Below are 21,391 nucleotides of genomic sequence, written 5' to 3' on the forward strand. Positions count from 1 at the left end.
ACCACGAATAGGTGGAAATATATATATATATATATATATTAAATTATCCAAAATGTATCCATTAGTTCTTTTTCAATTTGATGTCACAGCTTGTATTTGTGGAACCTGCATGAAGCTCAATTGCCAACGTATGAGTAAAATCTATTATTTCACATCTGGCTGAGATTTGTGGACACAATGAACAATGAAAAGTTGCAGCTTTTTGTTAGCACGTGATATTTTGTTCATTCTGTCAATGTGTTTGTACGACCACGACATTCATTTGTAATCATCTTATTTTACTTTAGGGCACTAGGTCATGGCTACCAAGTGAAAACCTGTTTAAAAGTAAATGATTACCGGACTTGACCACCTATTCCTGAGAAAAAAGAGATGTATAGCAATCTGTTCTTTAGCAATTGCTGGTTCAGCAATCTGGCCTAATTTGCTTTGTATTAGTGAGCATGCATGGCCATTATTCTTAATCATTAAGTGCTATTAGATATACATTAATCCAATGACTAGCACTCATTTGGATTAGGTGTTTTGTATTCCTTTTGAGAAACTCTGACAACATCTAATACCGCAAGAAATAGCTGTTGATAGATTATTGCTGCATCAGCACCTGGGTAGTGAAGCAAAATGCTTTGGCAGCTAAATCTGAGGGCTTAAGGGTTGAACAGGTTCATGAAATTAGCTATTTGAAGAAAGGGCTGTGACTTCAGCCCTACATGAAGTATGTTGTGAACACGGCAGGGAAGGGATTTACTTCCTCGTAATGTAAAAACACAAATGCTCTTTCTCTCTCACCCACACACACACACACACACACACACACTTTATGTCACCTGGAGGGATGTGTAATAAATAAGCATGAGCATGTGTTGGGATCAGATTCCACTTTATATGTACACAATAATCACATTAGAAAAAATGTCACAGAAATAGAATTGTTTGCACATCCTAGAGAAGTGAAGAAAAAGGGTCATTCAGGAGCATGCTCATTTGAATCAGTGTCAATAAAATATGCTTTTTTTAAAATCTGATAATAATGTAGTGGCTGAAAAACAGTGGTGATGCTGCCAGAGAGCCCTGGCAGCTCCGGGTCTCCGCTGTGAATCCCTAGACACGAGGACCTGGCAGGATCGTGACCCGACCCTGCTGGACTCCATCCAGGCTGCAGTTCCCAACAGATAATCAGCACTCACATCAGCTCTCACTCAGACGAGAGAGCGCTGCTGTACAACAGGCGTGTTTCTGTGTGTGCGTGCAGGAGTGTGTGTCAAGGTAGATTTCTTGTTTCTGGCTCCCCTTCCTTTTCAGACTGCTCTCGATTGCCTCCGGGGTTCACATTAGACTCAGCCGAGATGATGCAAACTCTGTCCAGACTGCCATGTCTGGTGGAGGGGATGGCTGAATCTCATTTAAAACCCCAAAACTTTAAAGAGCATGGCAGGATCAGAGGAGTGTGATGAGACGACGCTTCTTTTGGGGAAACAAAAAGTGTCTGGAGTGTACGTTTGCAGATTAGTGGGGTCCACAAAAAAAAAAAAAAGGACACATTCTCCTTCATTCTTTCAAGTAAGACACACGGCACACAAGAATGAATGAAGTTTATCTTTTGGGCAGTTCTGAGAGAGAGAGTAGTTATTTATTTAACATGTTCTTTCATCCTGTTTGTAAAGCGCTCTTCAAAGTCTGCCACCTTAAAAGTGAAAGAGTCAGACTCGATTCTCTTGTTAAATTAACAGACTTCAAGCAGGGACTCAACATTTCTTTAACGCACAATGAATTGTGACAGTGCAACAGAGAAAACGGCACATATTCACACATTCAACAACACCTCCCGAGTGTGCATTCTCTCCCACTTAAACAAGCATACACACACACACACACACATTCATATACTTCTTTGTAGATAACATCAAGAAGCAAACGTGATAATTATTTGAATCCTTTGTAGTGCCTGTGTGTATTCAGGCGCCCACAGACACTTATATAACAAGCGAGTACATGCAATTCAACATAACGATCAAACATGTATCCACTCCGTAATACGATTCTTTATCAATTAAACTTTGGGCTAACAACCTTTTTTGTCCGCCTGCTCTTGACACAAAAACATAAACATAAAATGTGTGAACTTTACACCCAGGACTTCTGAATCCTTAGGTTTATACTCACACTAAAGCCTCTGTGTGGTTATTGACTGGTCATTGCAAACGGCTGGAGAACATGGCTGTTCTGCAAATGTTGTGAAACGTGCAAAACGATCCACTGAAACTGGTTTCTGAAAACATTTGCTGCCCAATTCTGTTTGCTTGTTAAAGCTGCTCTGTGGAGCTTTCTTGTAAACAAACACAATTGTACATGTTTACATTTCATGTCATACATTTTTCTGTTTTATGTACCATCCTGCCCTGTTTACATCAATGTTAACTAGATGGCCATCCTCTTCCCCACTGCCTTTGTTTGATGCATTGCTCCATAGCACCACGAGTGGTCAAAAACAGTGCACCTTTACTACAGTTACCATGCTACATTGTATGCTCTGTTTATGTAGTTCTTCATCAATTAAGTTTCAAAGTTCATCATTGATCTTCACAAAAGGTGACAAAAAAAACTCATCTTCATCAGCAGGTGGAGCTTCCTCTGTCGGATGGAAATCTCATACTGAGCTCATGATATTTGGCTGTTGGAGGCTATACTCTATTCATAAATCAATTAATAATCAGAAACAAGTTTATTTTTAAATCATTATAACATGTCATACTCTCAATCCATCTATTACCTTGATACTGACAAAATGCAGAGTTCTATCAGTTTGACTACAGCGGAGTGCTGTTGCACCGCTCTAACCCCTTTAATCTCAGCACCCTCACACCTGGTCTGCTCTCATCCAGGTAGTCCAGGGCTGGGTTGTCATAAGCCAGCTGTGCCCTCCTCTGGGGGGACTCTTTCTGCGTGTTGACAGAGGTCGCCTGTGTTGATACAGGCTCCTCTTCTTCGTCTTCTTCGTCTTCTCCCTGTCCCTCCTGGAAGGCAGAGCCGCAGCAGACAGTCGCCTTGGTGACAAGTCGGTCGAGCGGTTTGAGAGAATGCATCCACTTGGGCAGGAAGTCCCAGCTCTGGAGCTTCGTGGGCAGATGGCGAGGGCTACGGGCCTGCATCACATTTACCATGGTGATGAAGATGGTCACACCCAGGAAAGGAGCCCCAATGCCAGCCATCACTCGCCAGCCTGCCAGCGAGAGGCCCAGCACCAGCGACGGCAGGAGCAAGAAGCAGAGGAGGAGGTACAAGACTGCAAACCAGCGGTACTTGGCAGTGCGCTCACCGAGGACACGAGCCATCGTTATCGGCAGGCGTGTGAAGGGAAGTGGATACCACAGCAGAATACCAAAGACATTGAAGAAGAGGTGACAGAGAGCAATCTACAGGGAATGAGAAGATACAAAAATACAGTGTGTGAGCGCTGAAGGATGTAATTAACAGTCAATGTTTGTTGTCACCGTCATTTAAACCCTCAGAGAGTCCGCATGACTTGTTTTGTCATCGTGCGACATTCAATCCATTCAATGTCACAAGATTGTCCGTGTTTTGACAGTTTTGTTGAAACGAGAACTGTTTTTCCTGAAGCGTCCACTTATTCGCCTCCAGCCCGTTTACGCATAAATCCATGTTCATGAAAATACTTTATCATAACCATCTGTAGAGAATGGCTGTGCACCTCCCATTTCTGTGTGTGTACAGGAAAAACACATTTGTTTTTCTTTCAATGTGGGAGGGTGTTGGTAATGGTGCATTCACTTTCTCTTTTCTCTTTTTGCTGCAGGTTTAAAATGGCTCTTGCATCTGATAAAGCGCTGGCTTACTTGTATGGCGGCTGCTAGCTTGTTCCCCGGACTTGCCAGAGCTGCCAGCAGGGCTGTGGCAGTGGTGCCGATGTTGGACCCGAGCGTGAGGGGATAGGCCCGCTCCAGGCTGATCACACCAATACCTGAGGGAGACGACAGAAACATACTGCATCAGGGGACACAAGGACATTAAATAGAGATGGATAGCCAGGAAATGCTGTAGCTTCTACAAGAGATAAAAGTGGAATGATTTCATTGGTGGATTACATTTCTGAAAAGTTGATAAAAACTGAATCCACTGCTTTTACAAGCATAACAAGCAGAATAAAACCACATCAACAAAATAGATGTACTGAACGCTGTTGAGCGCCATAGAGGCTGTTTGACTACAAATGTTTTAAAAACAACTATTTGAATTAGTCAAACCATATTAATCAAATTACATCTCAGATAAATAAACAACATTAAATATAATTTGTACTTGGTGATGAACAAAAGCCAATATTACAAAAAAACAACAGAGGAATCATAGAGACTGAAATATAGCTTTGCCAGATAAGATGACTAATGACTGTCAAATGAGTGGATGCTTGACAGCAACTGACAACCAAAGCAGGACCAATGCTGCAATGGTCTATATTTAGTTGAATAAACTGAAATAGAGGGAACATGGTTGCTCTTTATCTGTTATTTTCTAGTTTGTTTTCAATAGATGATACTATGACCCAGTGACAGCAACGGTTGAAGGGAAGGTAAAGCTAAAGTCTAACATGAAATAAGCAGAAATGTTTAATTAAGTGTATTTGAGGATTGGAAATCATCCATGTGTATTAGTCTCTTGCCTTTTAGCTTTTTTTTCCAAGCTGCTTAATTACTCCTGTTTTAAATGATACATGATTCCCATCTCACATTTATCACAGAGTAGCAGGCTGATGACTCAGTCATCGCTGATTTTACATGCTTCATTTAGCCAGTGGCATACAATACCGATTATGCAACATGTTCTTACAAACTTCACAAGACTCAATCAGTGGAAATAAGCAGGGTTGTGTCCTTATTCGGCCTCGTCTAGCTGGTAAATGAGCTATTAACCAACAAGGAAATGTATGGTATTCTCCTGTGATTAGCCATTAAATGCATGACAAGAGCAGTCGGGTAAACCTTTGCTCAATGTAAAGTTAACAATTCATCACTGTAGCAGTGAATGTCTGTTCAGAGGTTGTGGTGTTTGAAATTAGAACTCGATGCAAAAAACTGTGGCCTTGGAAACAACAGCCCAGTGTACGAGCTGCTGGATTACAGTGGCGATTCGTCCATGTTTGACTGACAGTAAAACGCACAAGCTGCTGTTTTCAGTATTTGACGTTCTCTCTCTTCCACAACAACTTTAAAACAAAGTAATCACACATGAACATGAACATGAAATGAGAGAATCTAAGCTCACAAACGCAGTGGCAAACCTCAAATGCCAGAAGCAGAGTCCAGACTGATAGCCACCACTGCACATTGCTGGCCCACTCAAGGACAAGATCTGATACTCTGCACAGTTAGAGTCCAGTTTAATAAGACATTACAAGAGACTCCCCGAGGGGTTTGCACCAAGTGAAACATGATGAGATGAGAAGAAGCTTCACATCAGTCCAACCTTGACTGGGCAGATGTTGGAATTGCCCCCAGACTATAAACAGAACTTTCTCAAAGATCACCCACCACAAAGAGGAGCAAACTAATCAAACTGAATGTTTAAGAGTTGTACTACTTCTCAAAGAAAAAGTGCAACGACGAACTCTAATGTATAATGTGCAATTTTGCAATTTACCAGCTAGTATTTCTATCGAGAGAATAAAGTGCTGGACAACTGCCAGGGATCAAATCGTTGTTTAACATTACTCACATATCTCTTATATCCTGTAATAATCAAGCGATGCTGCCACAGGTTTCACACTCGCACTGAGGTGATGACTACACGAGGTTAAGTTTGATATTATTCCGTACTTTAATGGCCGGGGGCGTTTTAAAATGGTTCGGCCTCCTGTGGTCACTGAGGTGGGTGGTGGTCAAGAACAAGACAGATCGAACACATCCAAGAGAGTAAAACAAAACCATGCAGCAAGTTTTCTGCTCATGCTGTGTTCATACTGCATGCTATTAGCAGCCACGCAAGTGAGACAAGGGTACAGACACCCTGCAGGTCACCAAGAAGTTCAGTACAAACAAGAACAGTACAAACAAATCTGTCAAAACAAAGAGCTTCTATCAAACACCTCTTGCTAGACACAAACCTTCAACCACTGCAAACCCATTGTGCATGTCTCCACTGAATCTTTAGGTGTCTTGCAGAATATAATCACATGGTTTCCAAGAGAAAAAAAGCATTATGTGTGTGATAATATAGTTAAGCCTTAAATTGATTAAAAAGCATAATATGAAATGATATCTATTCAATTGCCTTTAAAGCAACATCTGTTATTTTTCTTATGACAGATGTTGGTTTTACATAACAGTTTGGTGAAAGCATTGCTGGGGGATGTCATCATATTTCATGAGTCTACAGGAAGATAACAAATGTATGAGGTTTTAATAACTAAATGACGTAAAGTATAACTCTTTGCAGCCCTCTTAGTGGGGTTATTATCATATTTCTGCTTGTTCAGTATCTTGTCTGCTTTTATCACATATTCCTCTCATTTTTTTTGTTTTGGCATATCTTTTTTATGCACATAGATGTATTAACTCATTGGATTTAGTTTGATGCCGATGAGTTTTTACTTCCGCTTACAAGTCTTTTCTAGATCATACAAACTGTACCTACACATTTCTCACGTTAACATTTGATCATATAAATGTTTTACCTTCATTTTCTACAGACTGTAATATATAATCTCCACGATTTGTGTTGCAAAAGCATAATTCACCCACCTACTAGGGGAGTCATGGCTGAAGTGAAGACAGAGCTACTCTGGACCACAAACGTCACCCCTGCACCCACAAGCATGGCCATGTATCCTGACAGCCACCCACACGGATATGGCAGGTCTGTTGAGAAAAAGAGAGGAGCGATGGGAGTTCCCCCACATGTATCAACACCTGTATCTTTTTCACAGCCTCTTTCGTCTGATTTGCATCCAAGAAGGTTTTCTTGATTTGTTTGCTCATTTGCAGACTGCATCACGCATTCAGTTGCTACAGGACAACCTGTGTCAAACCTCCAGCAGCTCAAAAGGCAAGCCCACCCGTGTTGACGACTTTATGGATGACCTTTGCGACTTGGCCTTTAAGAAGAGAGTTGAGCAGTTTGACCAGAAGCAGCAGACAGGTACAGAGGACGGCCAGAGAGCCTGCCAGGAGAATCAGGCCCACCGTGAGGTCCGACAGTCCCGTGGACACAAACAAATGCCTACCTGCAGAGTGACGGCACCAACAATCATCAGGAAATCACTCCACAAACATACAACGCTGAAAGAGAATGCATACAAGAAAAGCACTGTACACTCCACAAGAGAAGGTGGGTTACAAATGTTATTGAGTTTCAACTCACACTTCAGTGAAGATTGGGACACGCCATGACTGGGGCCACAGTTTGCAGTGCTCACATTGCCAGTGGACTGTAGAAAGAAAGAAAGAAAGAAAGAAAGAAAGAAAGAAAGAAAGAAAGAAAGAAAGAAAGAAAGAAAGAAAGAAAGAAAGAAAGAAAGAAAGAAGCATCTGTGATGAAAACACAAATTTGCAGCACAGTTCACTGGCAGCAGGGCCATGCTCTATTTGGCGCCAGAGTGTGACACAATGTGTCTACATGTGCAGGAGACAGCAGTGGAGACGGGGGGCCATTACCATAACAAGGTCAGTCTGGCACCATTCTTTCACCAGGCTCCTGTTCCTCATGTCCTCATTCCCCATGGCGATCCCTGTGATCACACACTTGTCGAGCTGAGGAGGGAAATAAAGGAGAAATATTCTTCTCATCTTTTAAATTCAGTGAGTCAAAGGAGAGCATGGTTATAGTTTTCGACCTGCAGTCATTCAGTCACATCCTCCAAAACAGCTGACTTAGGACAACTAACTGACTGTTTGTTAGGCTCCGCCCCCCTTAGTTAGAGTTGCAATACCTTTCAAGCTTTCCAGCCTTCTGCGGCACATATGCAGTTAAAAGAAATAACGGCGGCAGATTTACCACTCAATTTTTAAAACAATCCTTGATTTCAGACAGAGGTAGAAGAATAAACAGGCCTCTCATTTGTAGCCAGCAACCGACAACTTTGCCAGCCAAATGGCAACTGTTTCAAGCTAGCTAGTGGGCCTTTTCCACGAAAGACATTTATCCTTTCTGATTTGATTTAGCTGCTTTGATTTGAGGTTCCTGGTATGGTTCTGTGCATGCTGCTTCCCTGTCAACGTCATCTGGAACACTTAACAGAACGGCGCCATCGTTAGTGTTTTTAGTATCACCTGTTACTTACGTCGGCTCTAGTGAGCCTTTTTTTACTTTTAAAAGGAGAATCATGTAAAAGAGGTCTTAAATGTATCACTGATATCATGCTAAAAGACTTAAAGCTAAAGATGCATGTCGCAGGCAAAAACGTGTCATCCTCAGTGATGATGAATGAAGAAGACATAGAAAACAAGATTGTTCTGCTAGTTAGCAGGACTTGTTAATTCTTGCGCCATTCGTTAGAGCTGACAAACAGTATTTAGTCCATTACGTACACTTGTGCTCTTGTGTTTTTTTTTTAAATAGGCAAAAAAGCCATTATCCTCCAAACTCTTCGAATGCCTAGCATCGCTCTTACTACAGAAATCCAAAGATTGACAGTCCCGCCATCCTTACAGTTCCTAAGCTATAATTGGACTGTTTGGGGCGAGGGATTTCGCAAATGGTCAGTTACGAGAATGCTGATTGGCTGATTTACCTGTATGATGAGTTTGGTGACCGGCTCGGTGACGACCTTGAGCATCTCGGGTGCTTCCTCCCCTGGTTCAAGCTTGAAGCTGGTGACCAACAGGTGCGACAGCTTGGCCATGAAGCCACTCGCCAACTCCAGTGGCAGCAGAACCAGCACCGACAGCCAGTTGAAGCAGTCGTGGATCGTTGCCCCGGCAAAGGCACTGCAGTGGGTCACAATCAATTTCCGCGTCATCTAAGGTCAGCCATCAGCATGATCAACTACTCCAAATGATTGCTTGTTAATCTGCTTTGCATACCCTGTCTGATGTAATGGGTATTTTAGTTTTGACTCAGTGTGTGAGTATTATTAAAGTTTAATAAATTATATTTATTTTACCAGACTCAGATTAAGCAACGTGCCATCTGTTCAGTGACGTACATGTTCACATCAAAGGGTTAGGGCTGTGAGATCAATGTGGATTGGTGCCATTATTGTCACTGTTGTAGAAAATACGCTCAAACGGAGGCTGAAGCAAAGAGGCAGCGAGCAGCTGCTAATGTTCTCCCTTCACCCTCCTCTGTTTTCTCCTCTGCACTTTCCCCCTTCATTCCTCCATCTCCCCACTTATCCTCTTCAGTTTTCCATTTCAATTTCTTCTTCCCCGCTCTTCAGCCTTCCCCCGCACTCACCCTCTGCCCCGCCACTGTTCTTCACCCACCGTTGAAACTCGGTCCGCTCTGCCGCTTGCATCATGGCCACTATGGTGTTTGTGACTGATGTCCCAATATTGGATCCCATGATGATTGGAACAGCTGACCTCACCTCTAGCACTGTGAGGTGAGACCACGTAAAACATCTTACGTGAAAGTAATCACTCTTAGAACTATATGCAGAGTTAAACAAAAATATTGTAAATGGATAAATGTCCGCATTCATTGAATGATAACGCATCACGCACATGAGAATAAGACATGACCTTTTGCATTTCAGAATGCAGCATGAGTTTTAATTGGGATAAAAGGGGATTGCAATTTGCAGTTGAGTGGAAGCAGCTTAGCCCTCACAGAGGTTCATTGTTGAGGATGTCTTTAATGATGATGACCCACGAGACACGTTCACGCAAGCAATGCATCTCTTTTTCTCTTTGATAATAACTTATAATCTTTCTCCTGGATCCCTCACAGAAAGGATTTAGAAGCACAGCGGCAGCTCCTGCATACTGATATCATTCACTTTAACCACTGTAATGAAAGAGGGGAGACCTCGAAGGCTGCGCTCATTAGAAACAGACAGGTCATAACCTCACCATGTAATGGTTTTAGGAGGCATGATACGCTAAAGGCTGAGATGTTGGGAGATTACAGGGTGTGAAATGGTTTGATTTCATTATATCTGATCCCAGTCTGACCTGCTAGAGTACAATCATTCTCAGGTGGTTTTTGCAAATGGCCACTGCAGTAATTTCAAAATGTCAATTTCAGGTCAGTAAATCAGTCAGTGTATGGTAGAAATCCCACATAAGAAAGATTCAATTATGCCTCATTAATTTAGTCACTTATTTAATTTTTCTTATTGTCAAAAGGTTCCCATGGAAAGACACAAAACAATAATACATGTATTCCACTGAGTATATTCTGTGTAGCTAACACCTGATATAGCTTATTATGTGCCCAGACTTCCCTTGTTTGACAACCAAAAACTATTAAAAACGAATGAACATGGGCATTGTAGATTCATTTGAGTCACTCCCACATACACCGTTTGGTTACCAAAAATACAAGGGCACCAAATGTGTATCCATCCGTAGCTGAAAATAGTCCACAACAAATGCTCTATTTACTTCCCTTTGAGTAATATTTGCCAAAAACTACAGTGTCCAGCGGTTTCAGGAAAATATTTTGCCTTTTTAAAAATGACAATATGAATTGGACGTGGAAAACAGGATTATGTCGTTGGTAAGAATGAATGGGCTTGGAGCTGAGAACCACACAAGAAGTTGCAAAGTATTGAGAAATTGCCTAACACATCATCAGGTTTTGGTTTTGGCCTTTTCGTGGGATCAATACAGAATAACAGCAGCCTAATCCTTTAAATGATGTTATCGGAGAATGTACTTCTGATAGTTTACTCCTGGCTGTTGCAGAAAACTAATGCATGTGTTTATATATACACAGAGCTAAATCTTCTGCTGTCCCAATATTCATTTATCAGCCAACTCTTGTGTATTTAACCTAAGCTATATTCACTGAGTTGGTCCATAATGCTAAGCAGCAAATCAAGTCGCATAAATTACTGTAAGGAACACAGCATGAGAGAAAACTGAGATTATAACCATAACAGATTAATTGATAGGGATCAATCTATTTGTTATTGCCACACATGCAACACGGGAGTCTTTTCTGTATTTATTGCTATGTTACTGTTTCTTGTTTACTGTAATATGTTTGCATACCAAATAATAGCCTAGAGAGACACACAACATATATCTCAGAATAAATGAGGCCAGTCTGGAGAATTTTTCTATTCCACGGTCTTATTTAAAACCTAAAATAACTTGTGCTACGGTAGACGGCGCTGGCACATTTACACCCACTTTTATGCTCCTACTCACATCCGGAGGCCACCAGACTGACGACAATGGAGGTGGAGGTGGATGAGCTCTGGACCAGCACCGTAACCAAGATCCCCACCACCAGCCCTGCCACAGGGTTAGACAGCACTGCATTGTCCCTGAAAATGTCCCCTGCCACTTTACCTGGTTGAATATGCCGCCCATATACACACACAGACACACACAGACACACAAACAAAAACAATGCTGGTCTCAGATATGACACAATGGCCAAGAGCAATGTTAAACAAAATTCAAACCTCTTGTTTCCCCAAAATCCGGAAAGGTCACCAGATGAAGCTTTGTGGTAAATTATACAGCAGAGCCCCCGTAGGACAGTGTGAACTGTTCTGCAGTGACTCACGTATTTGTCAAACATCAACTGGCTGAGTCACTATCAACCCGCTGAGGGGGGCAGTGAGGGTTATACTTACCTCCTGCTAACTGGAAGGCAGAGCTCAGCGTGTCCAGGGAGCAAACAAAGAGGAAGAAGAGGATGAGGAGGAGAGGGATCTTGGAAAGATTGATAAGGAGCTGCCTGGCCTTGTTCTGACTCACTGCTGTGGTCTGCGGAGAGCTATCTGTTGAAAACAACAACTGTTGAGTACAAAGTTATCAAAAGATATATCACAGATTAACACACAAATGTGTTATGGTTAGCTTTTACTTCACTGTATTTTTCACCATTCTAAGGATTTGTTCTGGATGAGAGAGATGGGGTAGATATTGTGGAGGGAAAAGCCATCTGACAGACTACATTACCCATATTCAGCCAAATGCTGCTGAGTGACAGCAGGACTTCGCCTTTGTTGCCCAGACTGGCCCTGTGTGTCTTTGAGCATGTCTTTATCTAATGAGCATGTGGTTTGGCTTCTGCTGCTGTTATTTGCCTTTTTTCGAACCCATCAGACCTGCTGCCAACGCAGGACATGAGTGCAAAACTCTCCTCCTAACGGCGCTCTTGTACCTTTCTCTTTCGGGAGTCTGCCCGTCTCCCTGAATGCAGGTTTGCTGGAGTGGTGATTGGTATGTTGTTTATGGCCCTCAAAGCTGCTGCAGAGGTCGAGGGTGGAGCCAATGCCAGACTCCCTGTCTTCCTCCTGCAGTAGTTTGGGCTGTGAGAACAGCTGAGTGCCGTGCATCCTCACCCCCCCTCCTAAAGAATAACAAAGAGCATACACTCAATTGGGGAAGATCAGCTTTGAAGCATTTCAAAGACATGAAAATCCAGAATGATGGGAATTGAAGCCAAAAAGTTACCATTGTAGTGGAGCCCTGTGCTCCGTCCAGACACTATAGTTATAGATCGAGATGACATGGTGCTTTGAATGCTGTGTGGAGAAAGGGAGGTAATTGAAAATCACAGGTTGACACCGTTGTAGAGGGCGACACATGTGAGTGTGAATTTGTTTATCAGCCACCTGCAGCGGTAAAAAGAACCCCAAGGAGACGAACGTGTCTGTATATGAGCACATGTCTCACCACGCTACTCAGATCAACAGACAAGCAATTAGAAGGGAACAAAGGCGGCCCACACTGTAATTGCCAGCTGTCCTTGGTTTCGAGGTCAAACCGAACGCTTAAACATACACCGCGAGGCATCGTCTCGCCTCTCAACAAATATACGCCTTGTCAGAATCAATAAGGAAACATCAGTTTCCATGTAACTTGTCTTGCCCTCCATTTCCTGCAGCTGCAAGTCAGCTCTTAAAGGGACTCTCCACTGTCTATAGTGCAGCAACTCCCTCCAAAGATTTTCAAGCTCTCGGTTTGATAAGAAGCTTTTTTTCTTTTTTTTTTACCCCCTTTTCATGTCAGACACTTTGCCATATTTTGGGGACTCCAGTGTAGGAGGGAGTACTAATGTGTCTCTGTAAAGCAAAGAGGATGGAAGTGAGTTTAGTAATTACAGGAGTCGAAATTGCAGTAATTAGTCGCTGCATCATTCTCATTCTGTGTGGCATCCTCCTGCAGGTTCTGATGTGCAGAGAGGCCCTGTTCGCATATCTACGTATGTGAGAGTGAGACAAGTTCCATAGATTGCAGCTGAATGTACTTGAGTATATTCTGTGTGTGTGTGTGTCTTGTTATCCTCTAATCTACCTCCCCTATGGTCATCTGTTTGCAGGTCTGCTATACTCTCACTGTTGCTCTCCGTTTCTGTATTATTTGTGAGCTTGCCTTTAAGTCACTATGGCTAACATATCGTCTCTGTGCTGTTTATGTTGCGCCGGAATCTTCCTACTTGAGATCTACTTTAGTAAACAGTTGTCAGTGAGTGATGGCTGATATGCCAACATTTTCCAAAAGATCTATGAGCTGTTGGTCCCTTCTAGATAAAACGACAATTAATAAATTATTCATTCCAAATAATACCAGAACGCTTCAGTATTGATGACGCAAAGTCACTCAACATACATATTTAATATTGACATACGCACTAAAGCATCTTACCTTGTCTGAAACAGTCCAAGGTGTTGTGTATGACCCCCTGGAAAGGAAAGCATCAAACTGAAGTGTAGCTCAGCTTTAAATATACGACCAGGTAACACCCCATCTCTCGTCGATTAACTTGCTCCACCATCACAGACCTCACTGTTAATCAATAACACAGAGACACCACTTAATGATGCACGGGGTGGGAAAGCACGTTGTGTATTAGGTGATGAATGATGTTTGTTCGAACAGCTATTTTTCCCCCCTGACTTGGGGTCAGATAAGGAATTCAAGATGAAGAGGACTGTTTGATGTGAATGATGATCACCCTTGTTGTTGGAAGTTCTTCTAGTTCCTCGTGCAAGAGAAGGAGAAATCTGACACCTAGTGGTAAAAGTTAGGAGAAAGGTATATCTGCACGGGCGCCTCAAGTCCACTCATATTTTCAAACAGCTGTTTTCATCACGTACCGTAGTTTGGCACAGAATAAAGCCAGGGTATTAAATGATCATTTCTTGCATGATATAAGTCAGTGGAAGTATTTCATACACGTTTAGCATAATCTGCATGACTTGTGCGGGATGTTCAGGTGCTTATGGTACATTTCCAGGATTTAAGGGAGGCATGTTGGGATTGGAAATTAAATATCAGGAATATTTCTTCAGATCCTCTTAACACATATGTGCACACATTTACTTACACACCCTGCTACTCACAAGGTCCTCCTCGCCATGGCATAAACGCTGTGATTGCCTGAGTAACAGGGTAATTGTTAACAATTAGTCCAGCTATGCTTCTGTCACATCAGCAGTGCTCTCAACCAGATCTGCTGACCTCAGAGTTGCAGCCATGAACTCAGAGGAGCAGAACTTAATAACCCACTAGCCTAGAGTTGTTATTGTCCAAACTGTTATGAGAGCTGGGAGCCAAAGCGAGATAACAGCTCTGTTGTTGTGCAGGCAGCTGGACCCGAGCCGAGCCTGCTGCCGTCAATGGCGGCGAGGGGATAAATCCTTGAGATGTGGTGCTGCATTAAGCAGAGGGAGAGAGACATAGAGACGTACATGCACATATGGACACACACGTGGCTAAATATCTGGCGCGGTTCCAGAGCTTATTGCTACACCACCTCCCCGTGATGCTGTTAATACCCTCTCCAGATGCGCAAGTCACAGGGAGGTTGCTGCTCAGCCTGGGGATAAAGCAAACAGAGGCCACCGGGTCGTCATACACCATCCTGCCACTCAAAACACCTGCCAATCAATGAGCAGTAGGTGCACGCTGTTAGTCCTCCTCTGCTCCCCAGTGGCTGCGTTATCCTGCTGATATTAACTCTAGACACATGTCAGTTAGCTGTGAACCGCCGGCTCTGGCATCGCCACGTTGAGAGCCATGTGGAGGCAATCCATCAATCATGAATACAGTATGCTCTGAATTTCGACTATAGCATCCATAAGTATGCTGATGACATGAAAACTGAACCTTAAACTGAGGCCACATATTTCGCCCAAAAACAAATTCTCCAGGCTTGGTGCAAAAGACGCAGTTTGGAGTACGACAGAAACATTTTGTTAATTGATCCATTAGTCAATCCACAGAATGTACTGGCAACTGTTGCTATAATAATCGATGAAGTACTTTTTAAAGAAAACATTTCCAAAATGTACTTGTTTGACTGCTGACATGTTAATATTTACTGTTCTTTTAGTTAGCTATGACGGTGAATTAAATATTTTGGTTCTGGAAAAATTGGTCAGACAAAACAATGTGAAGGCATCACTTTGTATTTTCCCCTATTTTCTGAACAATTGGCAAATCATTTTAATACGGAGAACAGTTAATTGCAGCCCTTATTTGGAGTTTAATGTTGATAGACTAAAGATATTACTTGTGCCAAGCAGGATTTCATAACATGGTCAAACTTGTTGAACATTTTAAATATCTTGGTACAGTCTCTGAAGATCTTCACATTTATTAAGAAATGAAAATATCTTTTGATTGACTCAATCTCAGAATTAACAGTTTACAAAACAATGTGTGAGTCTTTTAATTCTACATCATTTTTTCTCCAGAACTGCAGGTAGGAGAAAGTACCACATTAGTATAGTACCTCAGATTAAGCTTCTACGTCTTTGTGCTGCATGTTTTTCCACTCCGGAGGGATACAAAGTGATGAAGTTGTATCTTCTTGTACTCTAATTTCATTACTGGGGCGATCAATGTAATGATAGAATAGCCTCTCAGTTATTATCCAATGGTTTATCTGGGATTTGTTTGTGCAATTTATTTTCAACCAATGATCATCTGAGCTGAAGGATGTTTGTCGGTTACATTGCATCATTGGTCTGTGGTTCAAAAAGGGGAAAAGCTCCCAAAAGCTGCCCTTATGGTTCTACCCTTATAAAGTGATCGAAAAGAGACTCTTCGCAGATGAAAGTACAGTGATATGGACACACCCATGCTAACACACAAACACCACAGCAGATGTGAGTCAGCGGTTTCAGTAAATATTTTTGGACCCCTCACAGCTGTCACTCCTCTCTGTCAATTCATCAAGATACATAATAGACGAGGCTGTGTTTAGAACACACAGTACCTCAGTGCAGCATCAGATGTTTGATGTGAACCAGAGCCGAGTAAAGACATATTCAGTCAACAGCATCACTTTATTGTCCATACACATTCAGTGTGGTATGTATACGACACTCACAGTACCATGAAACAGCATCATCACAGGTTTACAAGCGATTGTTTCAGTGTGTGTGTGTGTGTGTGTGTGTGTGTGTGTGTGTGTGTGTGTGTGTGTGTGTGTGTGTGTGTGTGTGTGTGTGTTCAATTTACCACGTTTTGTACAGTTTCCTTCCACCAATTAAATGAATTGCTCATGTGTTTTCTAATCTATATCACAAATATCTTGATAGTATGTTGTATGTTTCCTTTTGTATATTTCTATGCATGTTAAGTGAAGTGACTCAAATATCCTTTGGGTTAGGCCTTTGTTACTTCAGCTCGTTACTTTAGCTCCTCGGTGGAGGACGACGGCGTGTCAGAGCCGTCAGGACACTCCTGAAAAAACAGAGAGGCACATGAAAAAAAATACAGATCCAGCTCGACTGCATTTCCATCAAATATCTTACATTTTAAACGGTGACGTAGAAATAAATGCATAACAGCACTCTTTTCCTACGTATTGCAATACAGTGGTGCAATGTAACCAAGTACATTTACTCTTGAGTACACATTTAAAAAGGTTTTCCACCAAGTATTTCACTTCCCTTCAACTTCATACTTTTGTAACTCTAGAGATTAATATTTTAATTTTCTTCCTGCCCAGTGAAAACCATGCATCTCCAAATGTTGTGATTTTAAAAGTTTGTGATAAACAAAATGATGAAATGTTTCTTTGAGAGTTGACAAAATGGATAATGCATCGTCACAAAGCATAAGAAAAGTTGACTTTGTAGAGTTGTGTGGCTCTCACAAAACAGCGACGCTGCAAACATAAGATGATCTTATAGAATATGACACATTGCTGTGGATTAAACTGTCAAACATATAAAAGGAGTTAAAATTAGCTCAACCTTAATCATCTACAACAGTAAAATGCAGCATACATGTTGATATTATTCAAGAAACATCATATATAATAGTAAAACACAGACAGGGAACATTTTACTGCACAATGAAGTGAAGTATTTTCATAGTGTGGTATTTTGACTTAAAAAGCATCTGAATCATCACCTTCACTTTCTCCAGCTCTGGTCGGCCCGGGAGTGATTTTTGTGAGGAGAAGGACTGTAACGTGAGACAGGGGAGTCCCATTAGATCCGATGATTATAAAAGTATAATATAAAAGTAGTAAACTACAAAGGAAAAAGGGATAAAACACCAAAAGGTATGAATGTCAGATTGCTTCTAACCTTCTTCGTCTGTTGCATCTCCTCTGTGGATTTGGACCTGTTCTTCATGTGCTTCTGAGGAGACGTGGTGGTGGGACACTAGAGACAGAGACAAACTATTATCATTCTGGTCCTGTCCAATATGATCCTTCCTCTCCATCAGGCTTTCACACACCTCATTTGCCTTCTGTTCCATGGCTGACTTGGAGAGGTTCAGGGCCGATTAGACGATATCCTTTGGAATATAGTGGTTGTACAACTAGAAGGAAAGAGGAAGAATTTTACATGTCATGTGGTTGCAAGATATTTTATAATTCTTTTGTTTACTGATCTAAACTGACCCAATCATTTTGCTGTCATTTAAAATGTGAGCAAAGAGCTGAACTGATCCCTGATCGTGCCATCATGAGGCAACAATCTGCAGTTCTGAATACCTTTCACTAGATGGCGACTCCGACTCAGGGATCCAACGCTGTTGCCGCTTCACTGATCTGAATGTGTTGTTGAATGATTTTCCTCAGGCATTAAACCTTTGACTTTGGTACCAATTATCACTCTGAAACGCTACCAGACACTGCTGCTCTTATTCTTGATCTCATTTTGATTTGTGAAGACAGGAACAAAAAACACACCTGTTTCACATTGAGTTGAGTTTTCTTTTTTGTCTTCATCCTACTGGCAGAAACTGTGACTGTCATAAAAGGAGAGTCCTATAACAGTAGAAATGGTCCACAGTCTGCCAGTTTAAGATTCCATTTGAAAGGTGATAGAGCCAGAAATATATCAACACCAGTTGGAGTCCTGCAGGACAAAGAATGATTTCAGCACAACTAAAAGGCCACAATGATTACCAGCCAGATGCACAGCTGGTGGTGGGAGGCCTGGTGGCCGGGGACAAAAGACCTCTGGGTCTGGGTCCATTTTCATACTCCCAACGATCTCAGTGGTGCCCGTCAGTCTGCATCTGTCTGATATCTGACCAGTTAGATCAGATCAATCAAACATACTTCCTGGCATTTCGGAGTGAATGGATGGTTTACTGATTTTCTATCCTGCTGATGCCTTTAGATGGTGGAGAGACACCAGGGTAAGGTATCAGAGTTTTGAAGGCGCGGTTCACTGATGTTTCTCATTATAAAGCAAACAAAACGTGCAATAGAAAAACAGCTCAACACAAGGTCCGCTTACTTGATGTTTCTGAAGCTACTGTACGTCGTTGTGTCCTTCCTCAGCAGAAAAGCACGACAGCTGAGCTCTAAAGGATGATGCTGAACGCTTCAGAAACACCAAGTAAGTCTAGCTTGTCCTTGTGCAGACCTCAAGATTATTACATTTGTAAGTTTTTCTAAAACTTGTCATTTCAAATGTCTCTCTTTTGGCAATATCTGTTTGGCATTTGTTTAATGGCTAACATATTTTAGCATTAACACCCACTATAGTACAGAAACGCCCTTAAGTCAAGGCTTAATCCCTTTAAAAGGCAGAGTGAGTGGGATTTGTCTATCATGGTTTATAAACACAACATTCAAAGTTGGCTCCTCCTCCCCGGCTCAACAACACTAGCCGGCGAGTTTAGCAATCATCAAGCTGATTGAGACGCTTGGTTTTCAGGGCCTTGAAAGCAAGTTATCATTGGGTTTAAGTAAATCTCTGCATTACATTCCTGATGATGGCGCGACAAGACTGTCCACAGAGCAAAGATAAAATGCGTAGAAAGTCCCCTCCTGATGCGTCTGAACTGACAGACTCGTCTACCTCCGTGATCTTTAGTTGCTGCTCTACAGGAAGCATTCAGCCCAAGGCTCATGAAGAATGAATGGGAGCTGATCGACAGGAGCTCACTCACCCGCTGCGACGGCTGACGTCAGCGCCACAGTTGATGCTATTGGGGAACCCCATTAGAAAGTCCCACTTGGATTGTAATATTCAACAAGGCCTACCTGCTACTGAACAATCTGCACTAGAGGGACTGAGCCAGTGAAGGGTTCCCAGCTTATTTCATACATCAGCTCTATTACGCACACGCGTGTCGGTTCAGTTGGCTCACCCGGGGGCATGAAACACTGTTGTACTCCATGCACTTACACTAAAATGTGCATTAGGCTGCAGCCCTTTGAGGATAATCTCAGACTTGATGACAGGGCAGGCATTCCGCGAGTCCTGAGTGCGCTCTCTGACCAGCTCACAGGGATATGACCTTAATGAGTACGATGCTTGCCTAACCCCGTCTCTCCCCATGCTTTCCTCGGTCACTGTCTGTCCCACTTTGGTTAGACGAGGAATCCCTTCCTTTGTAGACGAGGCCAAGGGCTGAAGGACCGCAAAGGCTACACTGAAGTGCATTTCCTTTGTAGCCGAGGTAGAAAAGCCCTGCGGCTTAGAGAACTGCTTCTCCATCGATTAGTCCACATGAGCAAGCTAACAACAGCCAAGGGGAGACATTTCGAAAACACTACGCCTCTTTGTGGTATACGTACATCCACTAATGACCCAAACTGCTCATTTATTATTACGTGGACATGGGCATACACACACACACACACACACACACAAGCAACGCCTTGATATTCGCCTTAAAAGCTACTCAAGAACTTTTTCTGCAAGGATGGGAGAATAGAGTATTTTGCCTCGCAGTCTTTTCTTTCACCCTTTTTATCATCGCCATGACTGAGACACTGCAAGAGGAGCGTGATAAATCTGAGGGAGCAAAGTTTAACAAAACTAATTAGCCTTTACAGCACAGAATAAAATGCTGATGTGAGGATCTGCATTACAGAAGAAAATCTGTTCTTAAGATTTGAATCCATAACACCAGCGGAGACCAAGATTGTTGGGTCATCACTAATTAACTCCCCAACTGAGAGGCCCTACATGAAGCTTCATTTCAGTGTCTGTAAAAGAGTTTCACAAGCAACAATTAAATGAGAACATCTATATAATCACTACTGTTGTCTTCTAAAAAGGTCGACCCAAATGACCTGAAGACACAATCTGCAGGTGGTGGTCATCGATGTCCGTTCATCCCTGAGCAACGATGAAAGAAAATAATCCTTTCAGCTGTGAAATGAGTGTCACTTTGGGGATAGTTTCCACTCCTCTGGGTCAACTAATCCCCATAATTCCAAGTTCAGTAGGTGAAACTGAAGCCTGGTGTGACATTGCCGCCTCCCCACATCTGTGCTGCTGAACATGCTAATCACAGAAGATCACATGCTTAGGATGTGTATATAGCACATGGATGCACACGGAGGTGGTTAGGGCACCAAGGTGAGCGTGTGGACAGCAGCTGCACCGGCAGAAGAGAGCACATTAAGACGGCTCACAGTGCCAAGGACATAATGTTCTGTAATTGACGATGATGGGATGTCTGTTCAGCCACGTTCAGAGGTGTGTGTGTGTGTGTGTGTGTGTGTGTGTGTGTGTGTGTGTGTGTGTGTGTGTGTGTGTGTGTGTGTGTGTGTGTGTGTGTGTGGTGTGTGTGTGTGTGTGTGTGTGTGTGTGTCACACCCCAACTCCCCCCAGCTGGATGAATTTAGTCAATAGTCGACCAACACAGCTGCTCCCAGCCTGAATCACAGCTTGATCATGTGTATCTCACCTGATAACTGAATCAGTGCTAATGAATCCAGTATGGTTTTCATTTTTTAACACACTGCACACAGCCTGTCCTTCACCGGCTGAGCAGAATCTTTCAGTGCACAGTAATGTAAAGCATTTATCTGATGG

The 21,391-nt window shown here is 42.4% G+C and overlaps 1 protein-coding gene across 1 annotated transcript; it reads right to left on the reverse strand.

The window, feature by feature from the left end:
• Positions 1-2,807: 2,807 nt before the first annotated feature.
• On the reverse strand, positions 2,808-12,648 carry LOC306701831 (sodium-dependent phosphate transport protein 2A-like; the record flags this gene model as incomplete). The annotated part of the gene is made up of 12 exons (XM_079167249.1): positions 2,808-3,413; positions 3,855-3,979; positions 6,756-6,872; positions 7,070-7,237; positions 7,375-7,441; positions 7,668-7,763; positions 8,744-8,939; positions 9,438-9,549; positions 11,331-11,474; positions 11,765-11,911; positions 12,298-12,486; positions 12,591-12,648. 12 exons carry the CDS (start codon positions 12,646-12,648, stop codon positions 2,808-2,810), a joined length of 2,025 nt encoding a protein of 674 aa, XP_079023375.1.
• Between the last annotated feature and the right edge of the window lie 8,743 nt (positions 12,649-21,391).

This window comes from Pholis gunnellus, assembly GCF_910591455.1.
Source record: "Pholis gunnellus genome assembly, chromosome: 10".
Lineage (NCBI taxonomy): Eukaryota > Metazoa > Chordata > Actinopteri > Perciformes > Pholidae > Pholis > Pholis gunnellus.